Consider the following 26,164-nt stretch of genomic DNA (forward strand, 5'->3'; position numbering starts at 1 on the left):
TACCTATTGCAACAACTTGAGATTTACCTCACTGCTCCTGGACTGTCAATCAGGACAAAAGATAGTAGCAGGAGTAAAGCAAATAGCTCTTAAATCTTGATTTAATGTATGCAAAGCTCTCTGGAAATATTATCTCTGTCTATCACATGAACTACCTTAGAAGATTGGGGCTCCCACTTTCTTTATTTTGCCTTTGAGTAAGTTGAGACATTAAGTGATGTGCCCAGCTGTTAAGTGTCTGAACTCACTTCTTACTGATTCCAGATATCCATGTGATGTGCCTTCTTGCTTACATTGAAAACATTTGGAAGGCTTACAAAAAACATACCCGCTAATCCACTATTTTTTAAACCCCCACCTTCCATCTTAGAATCAATACTGTGTGTGTTGATTCCAAGGGAGAAGAGGGGTAAGGGCTAGGCAATGGGTGTCAAGTGACTTGGCAGGGTAGGGTCACACAGCTAAGAAGTATCTGAGGCCAAATTTTCACCCAGGACCTCCCATCTCTAGGTTTGGCTCTCAATCCACCCAGATGCCTGCCCGTCCTCCCCTAAGAATCCACTATTGACAGAGCTGCTAAGTGGTCCAAATAGTCTTCAAAGCAAATTAGAATGCTACCAAATCATATATATGCATGTGTGTATAGATAACATATATTCTATCAAAATTATTAATATGTTTATGTGCATATACAAATTTTGCCCAAAAATTAGAGCAAAAAAGACGGCAGCATTCTCAGAATTATTTAAAGCTCTTCTTTTTAAAATCATGTCTGTGTCTAGAAAGGAAACAATATTAGCTGGAGAATAGTGGAATGTGAACCTGATAGAAAATACTGTATGAAATGATATAATGGCCAGAACAAGGAAATTTGGACACACATATATGAAGTGATGGAGAAGGTCCTCCAGGCTATCTCTCCTGAACTGAACATACACCATGTGCCTTTTAGACATGGTGTGCAATGGCATGAAGAGAGAAGATTATTCACTAATGTTGATTGATTGGTCTCAGGATTATTTATTCTTTCTCATGTGTCCTCGGTCCACTTCCTTTTTTCAAGTCCAAATCACATCTTCAGGAATGGCCTTTAAGGCTCTGAGATGAGAGAGCAGGGACAGGATGTAAGCGTGACTCAGTTTACTGTCTCTCATACACAGAGCCAATTGGAACCATAAAAAGAGGAGCAACTGGAAGGAGGCCCCATGAGGCTCAGCATCCAGGACAGGGAAGAGCCTCAGACAGCCTTGTTGCCTAATCCTGAGGGCTCACCACTTGCCCTTGCTTGGCTCTAAAACACAATGTATCTACTAAGGAGCAGAAAAAGCTTCTCAGCTGCTCCCACTCTTGACTGAGCCCTCATTACTCTGACCTAATTGCTGCCTGGGATGGGCTCAAGGGGCCAAAGTTCCCCAAACACCTGGAGACATCTCTGACTCTAATTGTCGGATATCACTTCTCTGGTAGGTGACAAGATAATGGCGGCTCTGGAGGGAGATGAGGTCAGACATCCAGTACCTATAACTACAGCCCCGACTGGTCCCTGCATTCTCCATTGGATGAAACACAGAAATCTTCAGTGACACAGTGGACAGCCAGGTGAATGTTAGTTGATAGATCCTGGGATCAAAACCCCCCTTTCTCCTTCCCCAATCCCTACTGAGACTGACAGCTCAGCACCCCTTCCCCTGCACCTGCTGGGACTCCAGAACAAATCAAGTAGTTCCACTCCCTCAGGCACTGCTTCTTCCCTGCTATGACCTGACAAATCAATGGTGGGTGGATGTTCTGGACTTATACTATCTATACCATACTAGACAAGCCTGGGAACTAAAATCCCCCAACTGCAAAGCCAACCACAAGTACCCCAACTTTGCCCAATAGAGACAATCCAGGTTACCTGATCCCAGACCAGCACCCTATAAAAGATTCCCCCCTTCTCCATCCCAGATGGAGACCGTAGCCCTCTACAGGCTGCTGGCTCCCCCCTTGCTCTCCCTTCCTCCACCTCCCACTCCATAGCCATTTGCCATAGAAGAAAACATAGAAGTCATCCTTGTCAAATGTGGAGACGCCACCTAGCTCAGGATCAGCTATCACAGAAAACTATTTGAACGAGCTAGGAGGAGGGGTCAGATCCAAAGGGAGGGTACCTGGCAGAAAAAGGGTGATTATCTTCCCAGAGAGTCTACCTATCAACAGAGGAGGAGGTAGCCAAGCAGAGCACAGCAGTGGAAATGCACAGAGGGCTCCAGATACTTCCAAATATGACAGAGCACTGGGAACAGGTCAGTGAACAGTTCAAATTTTTGCATGAATGTTCATTAGGGGGTTAATCTATAGTTTATCTTCTCTGATTTAGGTCCCTCATTTACATATCAGAACCATATTGGTCTCATAAATAGAATTTGGGAGGATTCCCTCTTACCTTATTGTTCTAAATACTTCATGTAGTGCTGGAGTTAGTCATTCTTTGAATGTTGGGCAGAACTCACGGGTGAGATCATGTGGCCCGGGGACCCTTTTCTCAGGGAGTTCTTCCATAGTTTGTTCAATTTCTTTCCCTGCGATGCAGTTGCTTTAGTATTCCATTTCCTCTTTCATTAATCTGGTGACTTTATATGTTTGTAATTATTCACCCATTTCACTTGGGTTGTCAGATTTCTGAGCATATAGTTGGGCAGGAGATACTAGATGGTCTCTAAGGACACTTCAGTCTCTAAATTCTATCAGAGAAATGGCCAATAATAGAATAGCCTTACCTTCAGCACACTGTACATATGGATGAGTTAGGGATTGTGTGCTGGAGGAAAGTTCTCTGAGGCTTAGGTCCTGATGCGCATCCCCATTACCAGCAGCCTTGGAGAGTCATTGACATGTTAGTCACTCACATATCCCCATGGAAACCCAGGACCTGCTATCAGGTCTGAATATGAGAGGTGCCCTGGAAGAAGGATGCCCTGAAAATAACCATCCCCCTGTCTTTCTCAAGAGAAGGTGCCCCTTGATAACCCGATGGAGATGAGCTCAGCACCCTAAATGTGTCCCTGACATGGAGCTAAGGCAGACCCCTTGACTCCTGGGTCCTGAGCTCAGCTCCTTCAGGAAGTGCATCCTAGATTGGCCCTAGACCAGTGCTTTGATGGCCCCTCCAATACTCCAATGGGTTGTCAACTAAGCTTTGAATAGAAAGAGAAGGGAGAGGAGGACGCCTGCCTCACAGAAAGGTTCTCTTGGAGGGAAGACCCTGCCTCCCTTTCTTGCTCCAACACAGGGTCTGTTTGAGCACAAACCTGACTCCACTTGCCTTTCCCTGGCCCGGAACAGTAGCCCCTCTCTGAGGCTCCATTCCTTCTCTGGTGTGTCCTCTGCCTTCTGCTCCCATACTCTGACTTGTGGGATGGTTCCTGGAGCACCTGAGTCACCCATGATGAGCCCTGACTGTCAGCATGTCTCCTGAAGGCAGGAGATGCTGCTGACCATTCTGCATTGTGGGCCCCTGGAACCTGCCTCCAATTCTTTAGCTGATTTCCAGAAGTGCTGCAGAGACCAGACCCAACTGCCTGGGCTGATGAGAACGGCTGACCTTGTCTTGGACCATCTATGTGTACGGTTAGGTTGGGCGAGGGGGGAGTCTGTGCCTTACTTTGCTTCTTTACATCAATGATGGCAAGTGTAGATGTCAGAGCATCAGTGTGGGAGTGGACATGGGTGACTAGGGCCTGTACATGCATGTGACGGCAGCTGTGAGTGCTTGATATCATTTGGGTAGAAGGGGGAGGATCTATTTTCCCCCAGAAGGCCGGGCCTGGGAAGACTTTCTTTGCTTAAGTGGGCCTAAGAGGCTGCTAGTATCCCTTGAGAGGAGGCACCAGGAAGGCAGAGCGAATGAAGCATTTGGCCCCTGATTCATTGATTCCTCTGAGTGTCTGCCCTCTGTCTCGCCCCCCATTGCCTCGCAGGCTCAGCAGAACTAAGCATTTGTAGGTCCCCCCAAATGTCTCAGGTGTAGGAGGATAAACCAGAGGAATAGCTGAGCTCAGGGCTTCTAACATGGGCTAGTGTATAGAGGAAAGTCCTGGCCAGTCTGGTCCTCACCACTTCCCACAGGGGGCATCCTGAGCCTTAATTCCATGGAATGGGAGACTGTTTTTCTAGATGATCCAAGGAAGGCTATGGTGGGTGGGTGGGTGTGTGGGTGGGTGTGTGTGTGTGTGTGTGAGAGAGAGAGAGAGAGAGAGAGAGAGAGAGAGAGAGAGAGAGAGAGAGAGAGAGAGAGAGAGAGAGAGAGAAGCATTAATGGCGGAATGTTTTGTACTTCGTATATCAGAGCATCTATATAACAACCCTGGGAGGAAGAGGTTATCTTTATCTCCATTTTACAGATGAGAGAACTGAGTCAAAGAGTGGACACATTACTTGGCCAGATTACAAAACTAGTCACTCAGTCTGGATTAGAACTCAGATAGTTCTTCCTCTGGACTCAGCCCTCTTTCTACTATTCTGCCTCAGAAAGGGAAGCTCCTTCGCCCTGGGACAGCTAATTTCTCTGACCATAACCCAACCCAACACTTCTGATCTTCTGATTTAGTCAAAATCAACAAAAATATAGCCTTTGGGGGAGGGGTGAAGCTGTCTGAAGTGATGGTGAGTCAAGGAGGGCCTGGGCTTTGTGCTTTTTCTGATCTTCTTCTATTTCTGCCAGAGGAAATGAATGGTTGATTAAAGAGGATTCTGGAATCGAGGCAGGCTCAGTGTCCCATCTTTACAAAGCTCCATTCAGATTTTTTTTTTAGCCAGTTTCCCCAAAAGACTGTTTGGAATCACAGACCTACGTGCAGTTGCTAAATTGGAAGGACAAGAATTTTTCTACTTTTAAGTCAGATAGTTTCCTGCTATCACTGCCCTCTCTTAGTAAGCAGTAAAGACAAACAAGGGATTCCATTTTGTCCTAGACGTGCCCCTCTTGCTTTTCCAAAAGCTCTCCCAGATTCTCAGATTGCTTTTCTTTTTTCCTAAAAAATGGACTAGAGTGCGAGCCAACCTCTTACAAAATGGCTTTGATTGAGTCAAAGCATTATAGAGTCCCTGTTCACACGGCATATGATGACTTCATTTAGTCTTTTGGAATGTTATTCAAGACACCAAAGACAAATGGGGGCTTCTTGACATTTATGTTTCCAGATTCAGTTGTCTAAATATTTAAAAGGACATCAGAGAGTTTTCTCTTCAAAGTAGCTCACTCCTCTCCAAGAGAGGTGACTCTCTTTGTCTTGTTGATTCTTGGGCTCATAGACCTGACTTGTACTTCAAGAAGCGCCATTTAAAATATTACATCGTGAGCAAACCTGATTATGCAATTTTTATTCTGTGAAAAACAGTTTGAAATTGCAGTGTTATGGACCCAGACCCTGAAGAGATCTTTCTGTAAAGGTAATACACCTTGAGGTAAGACATTAACCCTTTCCCCCAACTTCTTTCTGTCTGGCTCAGTTAGAGTTAAGTTCCTGCTTTCATGCCTCTCATTCCTCACAAATTAGAAAAGATTCTTCTGTCATCATCCCCTTGGAGGGGATTATACTATCCTACTGGTTCCAGTCTGCTTCATTTCTAAAAGTCCATGTACGTTGGAGCTCTGATGGCCCCTGGAAGTTCAATGGCCAGAAGTTATTCACATAAGAAAAATGATCCTTTTAATGGAATATAGGTAAGTTTTCAGTAGTAGTAGTCCCTCAGTAACCAAGGATGACGATTGTCTTTGTGCATTTTCATCTATGATAGATGAGTGTGCACAAAGACACTTGTGAAAGAAGGAGATTTAAGTGGAAAAGTCGATGCACAGGGACAGTCCCCCTCTCTCGGCGTTGGAAGCCTGGGTCTAGTGGCATGAAAAATCATTACACCTGGAGACTTCCTCAGCTGCATTGGATGGCCGTGTTGTCTTTTGTGCTCCAACACGCCCTGAGCACTCCACAGTGCTTTTTTGCATCGCCATCTCAGCCGTTGAACCTTCTTATTGGTTTCTTATGAGTTTTCAGTGGAAAGAAGAGAAAGCCCATACTTTCCCCACAAGTGAAATGCAACAAATTATGTGGGGACGCAGGCTGGAAATTGGGATGTATCAAAGACCTCCCTTCCATTAAATCATTGTAGTTCCACTGTTTCATTAACCAAGAATGAATTGCTTCTCTTATACATTCAAAGCTCTGACTAAGAATTCTGTTCAACCCTGTAGAGTCCTGTATCCCTCCACAAATCATCCCCAAAGGTTCCACTTATGCACATTTGCAAATAGGAGTCAGTGTGGCATGTGGAATATCTGGGAAGTCCATGGATGAAGCTGGGCAGAGAAAGAAGAAATATGACTATGCGTATGTAACTGTGGGGTTGGAAAGAAGGGTTTGTCCATGGGTGTATATCAGGGGGTGTATATACTCTCCTAAAAGATTCTGAAGGCACATTTGCCACCAGCTGCCACTACATCATGAGCACCAATCATGACTCACACGTAGATTATGTGCCTGCATTGTGTTTACTATGAGAGATTTTTTATTGTTCTTTCCTCTCTTCTCTCATGATATCTCTAGATGGGCCCCCGCAACACTCCAAGATCATGTCTCTCTATGACACAGTCCTGGGGATCATCTTCTTTTCTCAGACTGGAGTTGGGGTCCTGGGCAACTCCTTATTTCTCTGCTTTTATGTCTTTACTTTGTTTAGCAGCCACAGGTCAAGACTATTGGACCCCATTCTGGCCCAACTAACACTGACTAACACCATAGTGCTCCTCTCTCAGGGATGCCCACTAGTAAATTTCTATTTTGGGAACATTTATTTCCTGGGAAACTTAGGCTGTAAAATGGTATTTTACTTCCAAAGGATGAGCCGGGGCCTTGCCGTCTGTACCACGTGTCTCCTGAGCATCTTTCAGGCTGTCACTATTAGTCCCAGCAGCTCTAGGTTGGCCAAACACAAAGTCAGAGTTCTGAAGCTCATCAGGCCCTCGTGTCTCCTCTGCTGGATATTCAATGTAATCATAGAAGTAAATGTGCCCTTACACATAACAGGATCAAGGAGGATCAACAGCAATGACACAGGGGGATTTGAAGTCCTTTATTGCTACTGGGAAACGAAGTTAAAGGGGAAGATCATCCTGCCCTTCTTGCGAGACATCCTTTGTGTCGGAGGCATGGTCTGGGCCAGCGGCTACATAATAGTTCTACTGTACAGACATCAACGGAAAGTCCAGCACATTCACTGCACGAGCCACTCCCAGAAGACTTCTCCGGAGATCAGGGCCACCCAAACCATCCTGCTGCTGCTGAGCATCTTTGTTTCTGCCTACTGCATCAGCTGTAGCTTTGCACTGTACAAAGTGTACGGGACTGATTCTGGTGACTGGCTGGTGGTCGTGTCTATTTTCACCTCCTTGTGTTTCCCAACCATCAGCCCCTTTTTGCTCATTCACAGGGACACTCAGATCTTCAGGTCCTGCTGTGCCTCCTGGCAGAAGCCAAGTCTCCATTCTTAGAAGAGCTGTTGGATTTTCCAAGTCAATTCATCTCTGGATCAAATTCCTTAGTGAAGATTTCTGGGAAAGGACCCATAACATAGTGAATCCAAGTGGACCTGGACCTGTGGTTGTGGGAGATGTCAGCCTTTCCCAATGTTAAGAATAGGACAGACAGGTTTGAAGGAGAACATGGGATGCTCCCATTAGCTTATGGTTTGAATTGTAAAGTCCTCTGTGGACAACTCTTGCCAACCTCACTCTCAACTCTTTCCAGCAATATTGACTGTTACTCCTCCTCTAGCACTTTACATTCCTCCCAAATCATAATTCTCTTGGTTTCTCCCACACACTAATTTATGATCGCTGTGCTTTTTGCACTGACTTTCCCTTATAACTCGGTCAGTGATGGTGAACCCATGTGTGCCCAAAAGGGAATGCAGAGCCCTCTCTATGGGTACACCTGCCATCACCTGCCAGATGTTGTTACTAGAAAGCCAGGTGGACTCAGGGTGGAGCTATTCCTTTCCCCCTCCCCATATACCTGAAAACATTCCTCACTTCGCCTACCCCAATGGGAGTGCTTCCTCCCTCCCCTGATTAAGGTAAGGTGCTGGGGTTGGGGGTGGGAAGTGGCTCAAATATTATGGGAGGGTCCAGAGCAGACAGCAGCCTGTTGAATCTGTGGTGAAGGTAATTCCTGTGATGGAATTAAAGATGCAAAATCCTGGGAATATCATGGAGTTCAAGCAGATGTAAACTTGAATGGACAGGAAATGACTGCTCTTTGAACTGATGTTACTGTGCTTGCCCCAGTATTAGAAACATTTCAACCTCCAAACAGTACAGAACTATAGGTATCTGCCACTATAGGTAATCAGATTATGATCTTTTGGTTGATACTGGAGCTTGTAAATCAGTTTTGCAAAGTCTTCCTATGAATTGTAGAGTTGTTGATATAATGGAAGTAATAGGAGCTACTGGTAAACCAGAGAGAGTAACTAAATTACACTCTAAAATGATTATTTGTTCTTGAGTAGTTACTATCATTCCAGCCATTATTGTTTTTATTCCAGTTATTATTGGTGTTTTAATTATTTTGGCTATTAAATCCTCCATACCAGTTCAATTGTCTGGAAAACTGACCTCTGTATATACATTCCTTTACAAAATACCCAATTTTATTTCAGAGGAAACAATGTTGGGGATCTGATCTCTATGCCTAGGCTTATAATTATTGTTATTAGGTTTCATCGATCTTAATGCAGCCACTGCCTTAACCTCTTTAATCGCACTTTCTCTAGCTTTTCCTTCTGCTTCCTTTAATTTTCTTTTAAGATCTATCAGTGCATCTCTCTCCTCATATTTATCCTCACTATCTGTGCTTAAGTATGTAGCCTTTTTTCTAACATCTTCCAGTTGCATCTCCTCCCAATCAGGAGAACTGTTTTTGAAGAATAATCTTATGTTAGGTATAGCATTTTTCACAAAGATCTTTTTTTATATGTGCTGTTTTTCCCTCTTCAAGAACATTCATGTTGAGGTATGTCTTGGAAGCTACAATGATTCCATTAAGGAATGATGTTGGTGTTTCAGTGGCTTTTTGTTTTATCCCTTCAAATTTGGATCATACATTTGAACTCTTAGTTTGTTTACAAATAACCTCTAAAATTGCCTACCTAGCTTCCTTCATCCTGTCATCTGAACTTTTCTGTTCATGTCAGTGTCATTATAATGTTCTGGCCATGGTGTTAAGAAGGGATCCTGCCTAGTTTCCTCTATGAACTTATTTCTTTCTCTTTTTGTTAAAAGCTCTTTCATTAACAGGATAAAATCATTGTAATCCGGGTCAAAGAGATCAATAGTGTGAACTTTAAATTACTCCACCCTACTTAGATCTTCCTTTATGGTGAAAATAAAGTTGTAATCTCCTGATTGAACAATGAAGGTACTTAGTTCTTACTTTATAGTGAAGCTAGAACTTTAAGCTAAGTCTATTTTAGATCTTACTACAAAAAGGTCTTAAGTAACTATAAAGGGTAAATTAATCACAAAAAGGTTAAGTAATTAACAAAAGATGAATTTAACAAAGAAATGTGAAATAACTCAAAAGATTTAATCTAATGAAAGAAGATGAGAACTAAAGAATGAGCAATCCTGGAGAAAAGCTTAAGATGTGATTGGTAGACATGAACATTGAAAGGAGAGGACACAAGAGTAAAAGGTCTATATATTTCACATCACTTCCTCTCTCCAGTACACTTTGATGGCAGAGAGGTGGCTGGTGGCATTGTGCTGGGCCTTTCAGCATCTTGGCATGGCTACAGCTATTTTCCAGTTTGGTGGTGAGTTTCTGGCTGATTTCCCTCCTTTACTTTCCAAAGTTTATCCTCTTAGAAGCTTTTAATCTTATTCTGAGGCCTAGAGATGGAGATCTTGAACTCCCCCTTGGCACAGGCCAGGCGGGAGAAATCCTATACCCTCTTCCCTCTTTCTCTTTAAATCCTTCCCTCTATATTAATGAAAATTTTCAATAAATTTCCAGACTGACTTGGGTATTTTATTTGGGATTTTTCCCTGGTGATCAATTAATTTAGATTTTAAATCAAAACCATTAAATTTCTTTAATTACCTTCCTAGGTTCATCCACAAAGGTAGGTATTCACTTATTTTTTATAGATTCCAAGTCTTCAGGTGTTAACCTCTTATGGGATTTTACCTGGAATATCTCATCCCATGAAACTACTTGGAGATCTCGTAATGAGAAAAAAGTTACCATCCCTTCAGGTTCTTCCTTCTGTAATCTATTTAGATTTCCAGTTATATCATTATTTTCTTTTGCCAACAACCATATCCAGTGTTCATTAACTTTTTATCGTTTATATACAGTTCTACCTAGTTCAGATGTTGCCTCGTGAGTGTGGCCATTTGTTTAAGCTCAGAGTCCTTAGTTAACCAAACCAGGGTGCCTTTAAACCAGTTTTCAATAACAAATAACACTACTCTACACTTATACACAACACAGAGACAAATATATAGTATGGGGATGTGGGATAAGACAGTTTTTACAGTCATTTCCATGCATGATTTCATCCAGTGACAGTCCAGAACCATATAACATACTTTGGGGAAAGGAATGGATACAATATATGGGATGTGCAGAACCCACTCCCACAATACCACCAAAAAATCCATTAACAAGGCCCCGGACATGCTTACATTCATTGTTATTCATGTATATACAGCGGAATTTGTGTAGATATAACCCACTGTGATCTCCTTGTTTATATACAATTAATGAAAGAGAAAAATCCAATACAGCCACTTAGACCATACAGCAGAATGTTATTTAAAAATTAAATGAATCTCCCAGCTCAGTTAGAGTTACAGAGTTCCACTGCCTTCCCCCTTGGAATGTTCCTCTTGCTGAGTTCTAGGTGGAATCTTCCAGTCTAACTGATTTTCCCTATATAAAACTTAACTGTTTTTCTATATAAACTAAGGTTTCTTAACCTAGCTAACTCTTCCAAACTGTTATTGTGATTTTAGGAGAGGGAAAAGGTTTATACAAAAGGGAAGAATCACATATAAATAAAATGAATTTATTAACAAAAAGGGGAAGTTGTTGGGAAAGGAAAAAAGGGGAGGAGTAGCATCTGACTTTTATCCACTATGTTTAATTATCTATGCTTACACTGTCTAACTATCTTAACTAAAGACTATTAAGAATAAATCCCACAGTATTTTATTATTCAATGCCATCACAATTAAATTACAAAAAAAAATTTAGTAGATTAGAAAAATAGTTTTAAGATTCATTTGGTTAAAAAAAAGATTAAACTGCTGGGAAAACTGGAAGACAGTGTGGGAGAGATTAGGATTAGATCAACACCTCACACCCTACAGCAAGATAAATTCAAATTGGGTGACTGACATGAACATAAAGAAGGAAACTATAAGTAAATTAGGTAAACACAGAATAGTATACATGTCAGACCTTTGGGAAGGGAAAGACTTTAAAACCAAGCAAGACTTAGAAAGAGTCACAAAATATAAAATAAATAATTTCGACTATATCAAATTAAAAAGCTTTTGTGCAAACAAAACCAATATAACTAAAATCAGAAGGAAAGCAACAAATTGGGAAGCAACATTCATAAAAACCTCTGACAAAGGTTTAATTACTCAAATTTACAAAGAACTAAATCAATTGTACAAAAAATCAAGCCATCTCCTATTGATAAATGGGCAAGGGACATGAACAGGCAGTTCTCAGCCAAAGAAATCAAAACTATTAATAAGCACATGAAAAGGTGCTCTACATCTCTTATAATCAGAGAGATGCAAATCAAAACAACTCTGAGGTATCACCTCACACCTAGCAGATTGTTAACATGACAGCTATGGAAAGTAATGAATGCTGTACGGGATGCGGCAAAGTAGGGACATTAATTCATTGCTGGTGGAGTTGTGAACTGATCCAACCATTCTGGAGGGCAATTTGGAACTATGCCCAAATGGCACTAAAAGACTGTCTGCCCTTTGATCCAGCCATAGCACTGCTTGGTTTGTACCCCAAAGAGATAATAAGGAAAAAGACTTGTACAAGAATATTCCTAGCTGTGCTCTTTGTGGTGGCCAAAAATTGGAAAATGAGGGGATGCCCTTCAATTGGGGAATGGCTGAACAAATTTTGGTATATGTTGGTGATGGAATACTATTATGCTAAAAGGAATAATAAAGTGGAGGAATTTCACAGAGACTGGAACAACCTCCAGGAAGTGATGCAGAGCGAAAGGAGCAGAACCAGGAAAACATTGTACACAGAGACTGATACATTGTGGTGCAATCAAAGGTGATGGACTTTTCCATTAGTGGCAATGCAATGTCTCTGAACAATCTGCAGGGATCTAAAAAACACTATCCACAAGCAGAGGATAAACTGTGGGGGTAAAAATACCGATGAAAAGCAACTGCTTGACTACAGGGGCTGAGAGGAAATGACTGAGGAGAAACTCTAAATGGACACTCTAGTGCAAATACCAACAACATGGAAATGGGTTCAAACCAAGAACACATGTGAAACCCAGTGGAATTGTGCACCAGCTATGGGAGAAGTGGTGGGAGGGGGCCAGGGGGAGGAAAAGATAATGATGATCTTTGTTTCCAATGAATAATGTTTCTAAATAACCAAATAAAATAATGTTTAAAAAGTAAAAAAAAAAAAAAAGATTAACACTATCAAAGGAAGTGATGAAAAAATATTTAGGAAGGAAATTTAACAGTATCAGATTTCAAACCACATTATAAAGCAGTAATTGTCAATAGTATCTAGTACTGGATAAGAAATAAAAAAGTAGATTAATGGAACACAATGGACACACCACAAATAGTGGTAAAAAAAATTATAGCAACCTTTTGTTTGACAAAGGTCAATTTCCAAGTTTTTAGAAAAAGAATTCACTATTTGGTAAAAATGGTTGGGAAAACTGTAAAAACTTTGGCAGAAACTAAGTATAGAACAATATCTTACACCATTTACCAATATAAGATCAAAGTGGATATATGACCTAATCATAAAGGGAGATATTATAAACAAATTAGAAGAACAGAAAATATATTATCTATCAAATTTATGGAAAAGAGGAGAATTTATGAATAAATAAGAGGTAGAAAGTGCTGTGAGTTATGAAATGGACAATTCTGAATATATTAAATTGAAGTTTTGATGGAAATAAAACTAATATAGCCTAGATTATAAGGAAAACAATAAGTTGGGAAGACATTTTATAAATAGTTTATCAAATAGAGGTCTCTTATCAAATATACATAGAGAACTTTGTCAAGTATATAAGAATATGAGTCATTTCCCAGTTGATACATGATCAAAAGATATGAAAAAACAGCTCATTTGAAGAAATCAAAGCTGTATATACTTATATGAAAAGATGCTCCAAATCATTATTGATTAGAGAAATGTAAATTAAAACAACTCTGAGATACCATCTCACACTATAAGACCGGGTAAAATGATGAGAGGACAAAATGATAAATATCAGAGAGCATATGGCAAAATAGGGACACTATAACTTTGCTGGTGGAACTGTGAACTGATCCAACCATTTTGAAGAGCACACTGAAATTATACTCAAAGAAGTATAAAATTACAAATACCCTTTGACCCAGCAATAACAACATTGGGTTTATTTCCTATGGTTGTCAAGGAAAAAGGAAAAGGAATTATATGTTATGAAATAATTATAACAATGCCTTTTGTTGCGGCAAAGAACTGAAAACTGATTGGATATGCATCAATTGGGGAATGGCTAGACAAGTTGTGGCATATGATTGTAATGGAATACTATTGTGCCATAAGAAATTACAAACAAAATAGTCACTAAAAACAAAGGTGGAAAGATTTACAGGTGATGCAAAATGAAGTAAGTAGAACCAGGAAAACATTGTATACAGTAATGACAGCAATCATCTGTGAATGACAACTTTTAACAACAAAGTCCCTTGGACAGCTCCAAGGGACTCATAACAAAAAGGGAAATCCATTGCCATAAAAGGAACAGAGAGAGTCCAATGCAAACTAAAATATACCATTCTTCACTTTATTTCCTTCATTAATTTTTCTCTAGTATAAACAATATATGTCTTGTTTTACAACATGATGAATTGGGAAATATATATTATATTATAATATACATACCACCTATGTCATATTACTTGCCCTCATGGGAATGGTGGATGAGTGGGGAAGAGAGAAAAAAGAAAGAAAATGAGACATAAATATTTAGGCATAACTAATGTAAGAATCTGTTTCTCTTGAATAAGCATATTTATTATAACTTTTTGAATATTTATAACATAAATATATATTATATTTTTATGTTAAATATTAATTTGCTACATATTTTAAAAAATAAATGGTAACTCAAAAAAGGTCTATACAAGAAAACTTGATCATGATAAAGTTGGAGGATAAGGATATAGAATGAAAAAGAAGTATGAAGGATGCAGAGGATTCCAAGAGGGCAAGATGAACAGAGGCATTTTTCCAGCAGCAGAGGTAGGTATGATTGTCATCTTCTTCATTATCTCTTCCCTTCCTAGTCCCTTAGGTTTAACCTAATAGTGGAACAAACATTTCTGCCAATATATATAATTAATTACTATCAAACTACATTAAGTGGGCTAGGGTGTTCAGGAATAGAAAGACAATCATCTCATTATAAATTTTCCTACTTGGGCCCCATTCAAATGTAATGTGTGCAAGATTGAACATCTTAAATTTGGAAGGACATTAATAAATTTGAGGGCTCCAGAGGATGGAGGCCAGGAAGATGAATTCTACCTGGATTGTACCATATAGTGAAAGGAATATTGGGAAAAAAAGAATCACTGACTATTAGTGTTGGAAGACTACAGAGCCAAGAAGTTTAGCATTAATATAAATAAGAATACTTCCTGAAACAAGAGTCATAAATGGTCATTCTGGCTTTAATCAAAGAATTCCATAAAATAGAAGCCCACTGTTAGTCTATTTTGGATAGTTCTAGTTTTTAGGAAATTTTATCTTGTATCATTGTTCATTCTATGATAATCAGAATACTTGATATCTTTTTCATTTTTTAATTCAATACTTAATTTTTCTCCAGGAAAAATTGCTAGGAATAGAAGAAATAATAGTATTGATATTGGAAACTACAGAGTGTCTCTTTATAACGTGATTGTTCACAGCCCTCAAATGCTGCACGAATCCAAAGAGATGTTTGCCATGTGGCCCTCTTTTTGGTTTTTTAACGGGCAGGGTGGGCATATTGTATTCAGATTTACAAGGGATTATTATTCCCTAATCAATTAATGAGTTAATTACTGGGGTAATTCCCTCTATTGCCTCTTTTGAGAGGGGATAATGAGGAATGGAAGGAGGGGGGCTAGATTTAGTTTTCATCTGCACAGGAACAGCCGACTTAAGTAAGCCTACATCAGAAGAAGATGTGGCCCAAAGAGACTCCGGTATATCTTCAGGTATTGCAAAGGTAGGATGCTCTTTTTTCTCCTGACTCTCTGAGAGAATTACAGGGAGTAAATTTAAAGATTCCTCCGGTACTTCCAATGATAAAGAACCATCTGGGGAGCAGGTTATTGTGGTTCTGAATTTGCATAGAAGGTCCCTCCCCAGCAAATTTAGAGGGGAGTCAGGCATCAAAAGGAAGGAATGTTGTACCTCTAGGGGTCCTACAAACACCATTCTAGGGGGAATGTCTTTTAACTCTTTGGCTTATTCCTGATACTCCCATTACATTCTCTGAGCCAACAGAATAACATTGTAAATGAGGTGTTCTCTTTAATACAGACCAGGAAGCGCCAGTGTCTAATAGACAATCATAATAGGTGTTACCCACCTTTAAAGTAACATGGGGTTTATTAGTATGGGGGGGTCAGTGGATAGGGACAACCGGTAGTAGGACATCAGGGTCTGGAAAATCAAAGGTTGTATCCTCTGATTCCTGTTCCCCCCACACACACACACCTTCATTGTGTTTGGGAAGTTCCTTGGGCACCCCCCTGAAAGGAGACCCCCTGAAGGGGACCCCCTGGGGGCATTAGCACCTCAAGTATTTTTTAGACAAGCACCATTTTTTATATATTGTTTTGGAGTCATTTGTGAGTTATCATTTTCCCAATATCTATTCCTATAGTCATTTCTAAAGTTGTGGTTTTTATTGTCATAATTATATGTATTTTTACAATTATCACTTCTGTAGTTGTTATTAAACTGTGTATTCCTTCCTATAATCTTGAGAAAAGCTCTATACTGTACCATATTGTGGCCCTTCTTCCCACAGAAGTGGCAGGTAATGGATTGATAATTAGATTTCTGGAGAGAGGCAAGTGTTATTGGTTCATTATCATTCCCACTTTCTAATTTAGTTATCCTATCTATTAAATATCTCATTTTTTCCTTCATTTCCTCCATGTCATCATTATTTTCTTCCTCCTTTTCTTTGTTTCCCTTTAAAACATATATAGCTGTTTTCACAATTCTTCAAACATCCATCTCTGGCCATCTTGGACATTGTGTTCTAAAATAATTCTTAATCACTTTGCAAGAGTTATTGACAAAGATCCTTCTAACTTGTCTTAAGCTATTCTCTTTAGTTAGGTCCCAATCCAGATATCTGTCCCCAAACTCGATTATTCTATCCATGAATCTGGAAGGTGTTTGTTCCTCCTATTGCTTATTTTTTTCAAGTTTCATCCACTTATCTGTACTGTCTGTACATTCCTTTATTGCCGTAAGGATGGCCTCTCTACAACGGTATAGTTGTAGATAATCCTCAGAGTCATTATAGTCCCATTTGGAATCCTGAGATGGCCAATGTGCTGCATTTCGCCCCTGGGTTTTGTTGACGTGAGCAATTATTTTATTTTTCTCACGTTCAGTTTAAAAAGCCTGTAGCAAGTTCTCAATGTCCATGTAAGACGCATTATACTGGAAAAAATTTGTCTCCCATCTTTTTTGTTACTAGAAAGGGATCTTGTTCATATGTGGGGATATTTCATGTAAATTCATTTATTTCTTGGGGAGTAAATGGTATCCAGTGTCTTAAAGTCACCACATCCCCATTCCATCCTATTTCAGGTACTTCTCTTAGAGGAAACAGGCCTCTAGTTGAATTTTGTACCTGTGGGTCAGTTTGCCTAGGATGAGTTTCTCTAGGAGGACGAGATCTCCTTTGGGCTGGAATTTGGTTTTCTGTAGGAGAGGGAACATGAGAAACTGGGATTGCAGGAGAAGGGTTTTGGGGATTAAATTCATTTAAAATTTGCACTACACGAGAGAAGCAGTCTGTTAACAGAGCTATAGGGAAGGTGTTTTCCATCTCTATTTCAGGGAAGGAAATTTCCTCATTCAAAGGTTCTGAAACAGGTCTGTTTCTGGTAGGGTGGATGTTTGCCAATTGATCCTGTAAGAAACATTTTAGATCTTCTAATTGAGCTTGCATTTTATCCTCAATTTTTTTAGTATTTTTCTGAACTGCAGCTTCAATTAATTTTTGTATGTTAGCATCTCTAAACACAGTGCTGAGGAGTACAAAAATGACATTACCTATTAATATAAAAAATTGGCGGTATCCTGTATTCCTCAATGCCCCTAATTCTTCAACCGCCATATAAATGTCAAAGAATATAGTATTCATATATATATATAAAAGAATATAGTATTCATATAGTATACCTGGTTCAGACTGGACTGGAGTAATAATCTACACTCTCTCTCTCTCTCTCTCTCTCTCTCTCTCTCTCTCTCTCTCTCTCTCTCTCTCTCTCTCATTTCCTTACTTTCACTCTTTCTCCTTTTGTCAATAAACTATTATAAAAAGTCATCCTGATTTGAGTAATATATTTTTGGTGGCCACATTTTTATACATTTAATACTACCTTTAATTTTTAACCCTTACAAAACTATGAAAAGAGAAGTGAGCAGAATAAAGACGTCAGGGAGAGAGGATCAAAAGAAGGGAAAGAACTTGGATTTCAAAACTTTTTTTAAAAGGGAAAACTGGACAAATGCATACATAAAATAATAGCTTATCTTTTGAGATAATGATCCCAATATCCACCATGTTTTTAGTTGTATTTTTATTCATTGATAAATTTGAAAAGTAAGTGATCTGCCTTCATAACTATGGGAAATGGTATAAAAAAACTAATTTAAAAAAACACTGTCTTTAAAATTAGAATTGGGTAAGAGGAATCTAAAGACTCTATGAGGGACAGCTAGGTGGCTCAGTGGATTAAAAACCAGCCTCATATACAGGAGGTTATGAGTTAAAATTTAGCCTCAGACACTTCCTAGTTGTGTGACCCTAGGCAAATCACTTAACCCCTTATCACTAGTCCTTACCACTCTTCTGCCTTAGAACCAATTCACAGTATTGCTTATAAGACAGAAGGTAAGAGTTTTTTTAAAAAGTCTCAGACATCAAGAATCAACAAAAAAAAATCAAAAGAATTGAATATATAGGAAAATGTGAGATCTCATTATAAAAACTGATCTTCAAAATAGAGAGAGAGAAAATTTAAAAATTATTGGACTCTCTGAAAGGCATGATAAAAAAGAGCATAGGCATCATCTTTCATGGAAATATTAAGAAAAATGCTCTGATATTTTAGAACCAGTGGGTAAAATAGACAACAAAAGAATGCACCAATTATCACCTGAACGAGATCCTCTAAGTACAACTCCATGGAATATTATGGCCAGCTTCCTGAGCTCCCAGGTTAAGGAAAAAATATCACAAATAGTCAGAAAGAAACAATTCAAATATCAAGGCACTATAATCAGAATAGTGCAACATTTATCAGGTTGAACATTAAAGAGTACAAAGACTTGATGTGGAAAATGGACACCTTTTTGGCACCCCAAGACAACCTATGAATTTTTTTTTTTAAACTTCAGTGATCATTTTATTGATCTTTTAATAGAAAACAGGTCTTTATTTGCCAGGAAGGATGATGCCATCATACTTCTGCTGGAACCAGCGCATGGCTTCCTCTTTGCCAATTCTGTGTTTGGCTCCAATACAGCCTGTCCTGCGCTTCTTGTCTGCAATGCTGAACCCGGGTCTGCCCAGCACCACATAGAAGTCCAAGCCATAGATGCCAATGCTTGGGTCGTATTTAATGCCCAGATCGATATGCTCTTGGATCCCAAAGCCAAAGTTACCAGTATCTGAGAAATTATTTTTCCTTAACTCATATTCTCGCACCTTCAGGCCCTTCTCCAGAATCTCTTCGGCTTTGGCCCCTCGGACTGTACAGTGAACAGCAATCTTCTCATTTCTCCTGATTCCAAAAGACCTGACGGTGTAACGAGCTTTGGAGAACACTGGAGTTTGGCCTGTGAGCTGCTCCAACACTTTGGCTGCCCGAGTCAGCCTGTCTCCACTCTCCCCAACACAAATGTTGAGGCATAGCTTTCGGATGCGCAGTTCCCGCATGGGATTTTCCTTTTCACCCTGATCTTGCGCCATGGTGGTGAACCGGAAGAGCCAACCTATGAATTTTAAAAGGAAAAAGTTGAAGATAAATATTGAAGCTACAATGTATGTCTATCCCCTTCCTCTACCCCAGGTCCTTACTGAATAAAGGTGGATTCAAGCTCTTTGTCTATCTTTAAACAAGCCTCCTAATATAATGAAGTGGAAAAAAGTGAACATGTTCTATGCAGCTATTCTAAAGGTCTCATGACTCCTGGCAGCCAGTAGACCTGCCTCTTGTCTAGAGTAAGATCAGAATGCTCTTCAAGGAGGCTCGGGAAATGAACATCATGAAGAGCCTTAGTTGGAGTACAGTGACAAAGTGGTGTTATTTTCCTTGGAATCCTGGAGTGAGTAGGTGTATGGGGGTTGAGATTTAGGGGGTTGGGGGAAGGTGGCTAAAGGGGCTGGCAGCCACATGTGGCTGGTGCCTTTTCGTCCTCTGGATCACTTTTTATTATTTATAAATAATTATAAATTAACATACAATCTCTAAAGAATTTGGAATATGATTTTCTGGAAGGTAAAGAAGCCAGGATTACAAACAAGAATCGGCTACCTAGCAAAACTGACCATAATTTTCTAAGGGGGAAATGAATATTCAATGAAATAGAGGTCCAAAAGGAAATACAGATTTGATATTCAAATGCTTTTCCTTTTTCATGGCATGTTATTGAACAAATTGTAATTTAAGGGCTATTCATCTCCTCCCCATCTTTGATTTGAAACTTAACCGATCTCTTTTTACTGCTGTGCTCTAATGGAATGACTCTGACTCATGTATAAAAAGACTGAGAACAAAAAAAACAAAAATAAACAGACAAACAAACAAAGCTCAAGAAAGGCATAAAAAGGTAAATAGGAAAGAGAAATCCTTGGGGATTTTATGTTAAAGCTGTTGAAATTCTTAAATGGGAAGATAACTTGTAACTCCTAAGAAATTATTATTAGTGCAATTATAAGAATGATACTAAGAATGAGGACACAGATGTGAGTTGGATATGATAGGATCATATCTTAAGATAATAAGTAAGGGTTGAGAAAGAGGCATGCACTGGGAGAAAGGGGAGAGGAATGTAAAAGGAAAGAACGTTTTTACAATGTAGGGGAAGAATACATAGGTGGAGAAGGGGAATCAGAATCTTTCATCAGAACTGGCTCAAAAAGCCAATAATGTACATATGCAGTTGGTCATGGAAATCTATTTTATATGAAAGTAGGAGAGGAAGGGAATAGGAAAAACGGGTTTGATAGAAGGGATGGTGAATTGGAGGAGGTGGTAGTCAGAATCAAAATATTTTTGAGGAGGGACAGAGTGAAAGGAGAAAGAGTGGGATAAAAGTTGGGGAATAGGATGGAGAGAAATACATAACTAGTAATAAAAAAATTACTTTGAAAAATTACAGGAAGTTTCTTTGTTTAAGGCATCATTATTCAATATATGGAGACCTGTGTCACATTTACAAGAATACAAGTCCTTCCTTAATTTATGAGTGTTCAAATGATACAAACAGGTAGTTGTATTGTGAAATGATCAAAACTATTTATAATCACATAAAATATGCTCTAAATTACTATTCATTAGAGAAATGAATATTAAAACAACTCAGAGGCACCTTCTCATACCTATTAAACTAGCTAATATGACAAAAGTGGCAAATGATACATGTTGGAGGGGCGTGGGAAAATTGACATGCAAATGCAGTATTAGTGGAGTTATGGACTACTTCAACTCTTCTGGAGACCAATTTGGAGCTATGGCCAAAGTGCTATAAAATCTTACTTACCCTTTGACCTAGTAACACTAATTCTAGGTCTGTATTCTAAAGAGATAGAAAACAAAAAGGAAAACGATCTATATGTACAAAAATATTCATCATGGTCTTTCCTTCCCCTTCCCCTACACTTTCCAGTAGCCAATACACAATTCCATTGGGCTTTCCATGTGTCCTTGATCAAGTCCTATTTCCATATTATTGATATTTGCATCGGGGGGATCATTTTAGAGTCTACATCCCCAATCATATCCCCATTGACCCATGTTATCAAGCAGTTGTTTTTCTCATGTGTTTCTGCTGCCACGGGTCTATCTCTGGATGTGGATAGTGTTCTTTCTCCTAAGTCTCTCAGAACTGTCCTGGGTCATTGCATTGCTGCTAGTAGAGAAGTCCATTACATTCTATTGTACCACAGTGTATCCGCCTCAGTATATAATGTTTTCCTGGTTCTGCTCCTTTCACTCTGCATCAATAACTGGAAGTCTTTCCAGTTCACATGGAATCCCTCCAGTTCATTATTCCTTTGAGCACAATAGTATCCCATCACCAACATATACCACAATTTGTTCAGCCACTCCCCAATTGGAGGGCATCCCTTATTTTCCAATATTTTGTCACCACAAAGAACACAGCTATGAATATTCTTGTACAAATCTTTTTCCTTATTATCTCTTTGGGGTATAAACTCAGCAGTGGTATGACTGGATCAAAGGGAAGGCAGTCTTTTAAAGACATTTGGGCAAAGTTCCAAATTGCCATCCAGAATAGTTGGATCAATTCACAACTGCACCAGCAATGCATTAATGTCCCAACATTGCCATATCCCCACCAACATTTATTACTTTCCTTTTCTGTCATGTTAGCCAATCTGCTAGGTGTGAGGTGGTACCTCAGAGTTGTTTTGATTTGTATTTCTCTGATTATTAGAGATTTAGAACAATTTTTCATGTGCTTATTAATAGTTTTGATTTCTTTATCTAAAAATTACATATTCATGTCCCTTGCCCATTTATGAATTGGAGAATGAAATGGTGGATTAAAACTTTTTAACTTAATGTAATCAAAATTATTTATTTTACAATTTGTAATTTTCTTCTATCTCCTGCTTCATCTTAAAATCTTTCCTTTCCCAAATATCTGACTAGTATACTATTCTGTGTTCACCTAATGTACTTATAGTATCCTTCTTTATATCCAGGTCATTTACCCATTCTGAGTTTATCTTGGTGTATTATGTGAGATGTTGATCCAAAACCCAATCTCTCCCATACTGTCTTCCAATTTTCCCTACACTTTTTGTCAAATAGTGGATTTTTTCTCAAACCTGGGATCTTTGGGTTTATCATAGACTGTCTTGCTGAGGTCACTTACTCCAAGTCTATTCCACTGATCCTTTCTGTCTCTTAGCCAGTATGACATTGTTTTGAAGAACACTGCTTTATACTTTGAGATCAGGGACTGCTAGTCCACATTTCTTCATATTTTTTTCATTATTTACCTGGATATCCTTGATCTTATGTTCTTCCAAATGAATGTTGTTATGGTTTTTTCTAATTTGGTAAAAAAAAGTTTTTTGGTAGTTCAATGGGTATGGCACTAAATAAGAAAATAAGTTTGGATAGGATTGTCATTTTTATGATGTTAGCTCATCCCACCCATGAGCAATTAATTTTTTTTCAATTAATTAGGTCTAATTTTAATTGTGTTCAAAGTGTTTATTTGTGTTCATATGACTTTGGAGCGCTCCAAAGTCCTCCAACTCAGCGGTGTAAGCATTGCGACGAAGCTCAAAGTGTATAACGCAGTGGCCCTCAGCTCGCTCCTGTATGGTTGTGAGACAGGGACACTGTACTGGAAGCACATGAAACAGCTGGAGCAATTCCACCAACGCTCCCTCCGGTCAATCATGAGGATCCGATGGCAGGACCGAATCACCAATCAAGAAGTCCTCGACAGAGCCAACTCCACCAGCATCCAAGTCCTGGTCCTCAAAACCCAGCTACGATGGTCTGGCCATGTCATCCACATGGACCCACAGCGAAAACCAACACAAGTGTTCTATGGTGAACTGTCAGCTGGACTCAGGAAACAAGGCTGACCAAAGAAAAGATACAAGGATCAGCTAAAGTCAAACTTGAAGTGGGCTGGCATTACACCAAGGCAACTAGAACTCGCTGCCTCTGACAGAAGCAGCTGGCGAGCCCACATTAACCATGCCGCCACCACCTTTGAAGATGAGCAACGTCGACATCTTGCCAGTGCACGTGAACGCCAACACCAGGCCACAACCTCACCTCCCGTAACAACTGGTGTCCCAGGCCCCATGTGCCACAAACAGTGCGCCTCAACCTTTGGACTCCAAAGCCACATGAGGGTACATCAATAGATGATAATACACAAAGACAATAGTCATTCTCGGTCACCGAGAGACTACCACTACAGTTGTTCTTTGAAGGTTGATGGAATTCATTTGTGAATCCATCTCGTCCTGGGGATTTTTTCTTAGGGATTTCCTTGATGTCTTATTCTATTTCTTTTTCTAATACAGGATTATTTAAATATTCTATTTCTTCCTCTGTTAGTCTAAGAAATTTATGTTTTTATAGATGTTCATCCATATCACCTAGATTGTCATATTTATTGCCATATGATTTGGCATAATCATTTCTAATGATTGCCATAATTTCCTCTTCATTAGAGGTGAGGTCTCCTTTTTCATCTTGGATACTGTCAATTTGGTTTTCTTCTTTCCTTTTTAAAATTACTTTAACTAGTACTTTGTCTATTTTATTTGTCTTTTCAAAGTACGAGCTTCTAGTCTTATTTATTAAATCAATAATTCTTTGACTTTCAATTTTATGAATTTCTCCTTTGATTTTTAGGATCTCTAATTTAGTCTTCATCTGAGGATTTTTAATTTGTTCACTTTCTAGTTTTTAAACTTACATGCCCAATTCATTGTACTCTGCCTTCCCTAATTTGTTAATATATGAAATCAAGGATATAAATGTTCCCTGAGTACTGCTTTGGCTGCATCCCATAGATTTTGAAAGGATGTCTCATCATTGTTATAGGACCCACCTGCAGTTCATATATAATTTACTTGTGAGTGGTGACCTGAGAAGGAGAATGGAGACTGGAGGGAAATGGATGCATAGATAAGTGAGATAGAGGGAGAAACACCAGAATAAAGACTCAAAGAGGACAAGTTAAAACATGTGCGGTGCAGCGAGTTCTGTAATACTTCCCATGGACAAGGGAGCCAGAGAATTAATGAGAAGTATGGGTGCAACAGCGTTGCAAGAAATAAGAGGTCATGAGGAATAAGATAGGCTAAAGCGATAAGAGCATCTTAGAGCAGTCAGAAGATCAAGAGAGAATCAAGAGCAGCATCAAAAGAGAGACTCATAATTCCCAATTTTATTGGAGATTTTAGGAATGTGAGGAGGGAGGTGATTAATGCATATGTAACATGACATAGGTTTTAACATTGGTTGAATTGACAATCACAAAATCAAAGAGGTGGAGATTAACCCGACATGCACCTTGGAAAGGAATGTGGTCTGAGAAGGGATGAGCTAGGACACTGTGGCCAGCAATGCCCCACTCAGGAATTCTCTTGTCCTTTGGACTGAAGATTTATAAATGCAATAATCAATAATTAATATGGCTATGAGTCTGGCATATGAACATATAAGATATAATATCAATATATCAATCATACTTCCAAGATGCTAACAAGCCTGATATGCTACAATTGTCACTTTCTTCAAGGAAATTATCAATTGTTTCTATGATTTGTTCTTTAAAAAACATATTTTGGAGAATCAGGAGAGTTGTAGTGTTTCATTTCCAATTAATTTTGGATTTACCTCTCCATGTACCATTACTAATTATTATTTTTATTGCATTATGATGTGAAAAGGTTGCATTTATTATTTCTGCTCTTTTGTACTTGTTTGCATAAAATATATTCACACAAATATAATTATATTTACTATAATGGAGTTTAAGAGGAAGCAATCTTCAATTAAATGAGATGAGAGGAAAAGGAAGATCTGAAGTAGTGGTAATTATATTACATCCAACAGTAACATAATACTAAGCTAACAGTAACAGTGACACAACACTAACAAAACAACATAACATAGCTAAAATAACAACATAACAAACACATGAATACAAATACATAAACATGGTTAGGTTACATTGATTCACTATTGGAATGAGTGAAACAATGTATAGCTTGGGTACTAGCAATGTTTTAATTAGCTATAAATTAGTTACTTACTAATACAAAATAGATACTTAGTTTACTATAGGACTATACCTAGACAGGAGAATTATGAAGATAATGATTTAGTTAGATGGGATTAAAGTAGATAAGATAAGGTAAGATACTCGGGTACATTACAAAAATACACCTGACAACATACATTACATAACACAAATGACGTATAACATCACATATCACACAGAATTGTGAATACATATGTAAATATGGGTAAAGAGTGTTATAATAGTTAGCATTGTAAAATTAATTGTATCACAGTGAACGTATTTATGTGACATGTGTATAAATATTAGGTGTATATGTGTATATGTTTAGCATACATGAGGTTTGTTCTCATTGACTCTAGGATAGTACTGGGAAAAATAATTAGAAACTGCAGGGAGAAAAATTAGGCTTAAAAGAAAAGGGAAGTTGTGCTTAGACACTATGAAGACTGATTTCTGATAGTAAGAATTGTTTAATTTTTTTAATCCACCATTTTTAATCTTAGTGACTTACATAAATATAATAATTACCAATATATAAA

At 38.8% G+C, this 26,164-nt stretch overlaps 2 protein-coding genes and 1 pseudogene across 2 annotated transcripts; 2 read left to right on the top strand and 1 right to left on the bottom strand.

The window, feature by feature from the left end:
* On the top strand, window positions 6,614–7,531 carry monDomV1R-ps1232 (vomeronasal 1 receptor monDomV1R-ps1232 pseudogene; annotated as a pseudogene).
* Window positions 6,614–7,531, top strand: monDomV1R1229 (vomeronasal 1 receptor monDomV1R1229). Its single transcript, NM_001166813.1, is given in 1 exon segment — window positions 6,614–7,531. A coding segment is annotated over 1 exon segment (918 nt).
* LOC130458835 (60S ribosomal protein L11) lies at window positions 18,982–19,582 on the bottom strand. Its single transcript, XM_056825760.1, has one exon. It carries the CDS (start codon window positions 19,558–19,560, stop codon window positions 19,024–19,026), a length of 537 nt encoding a protein of 178 aa, XP_056681738.1. The 5' UTR covers window positions 19,561–19,582; the 3' UTR covers window positions 18,982–19,023.
* Window positions 19,583–26,164: the final 6,582 nt, after the last annotated feature.

The sequence above is a fragment of the Monodelphis domestica genome, chromosome 4 (assembly GCF_027887165.1).
Source record: "Monodelphis domestica isolate mMonDom1 chromosome 4, mMonDom1.pri, whole genome shotgun sequence".
NCBI lineage: Eukaryota > Metazoa > Chordata > Mammalia > Didelphimorphia > Didelphidae > Monodelphis > Monodelphis domestica.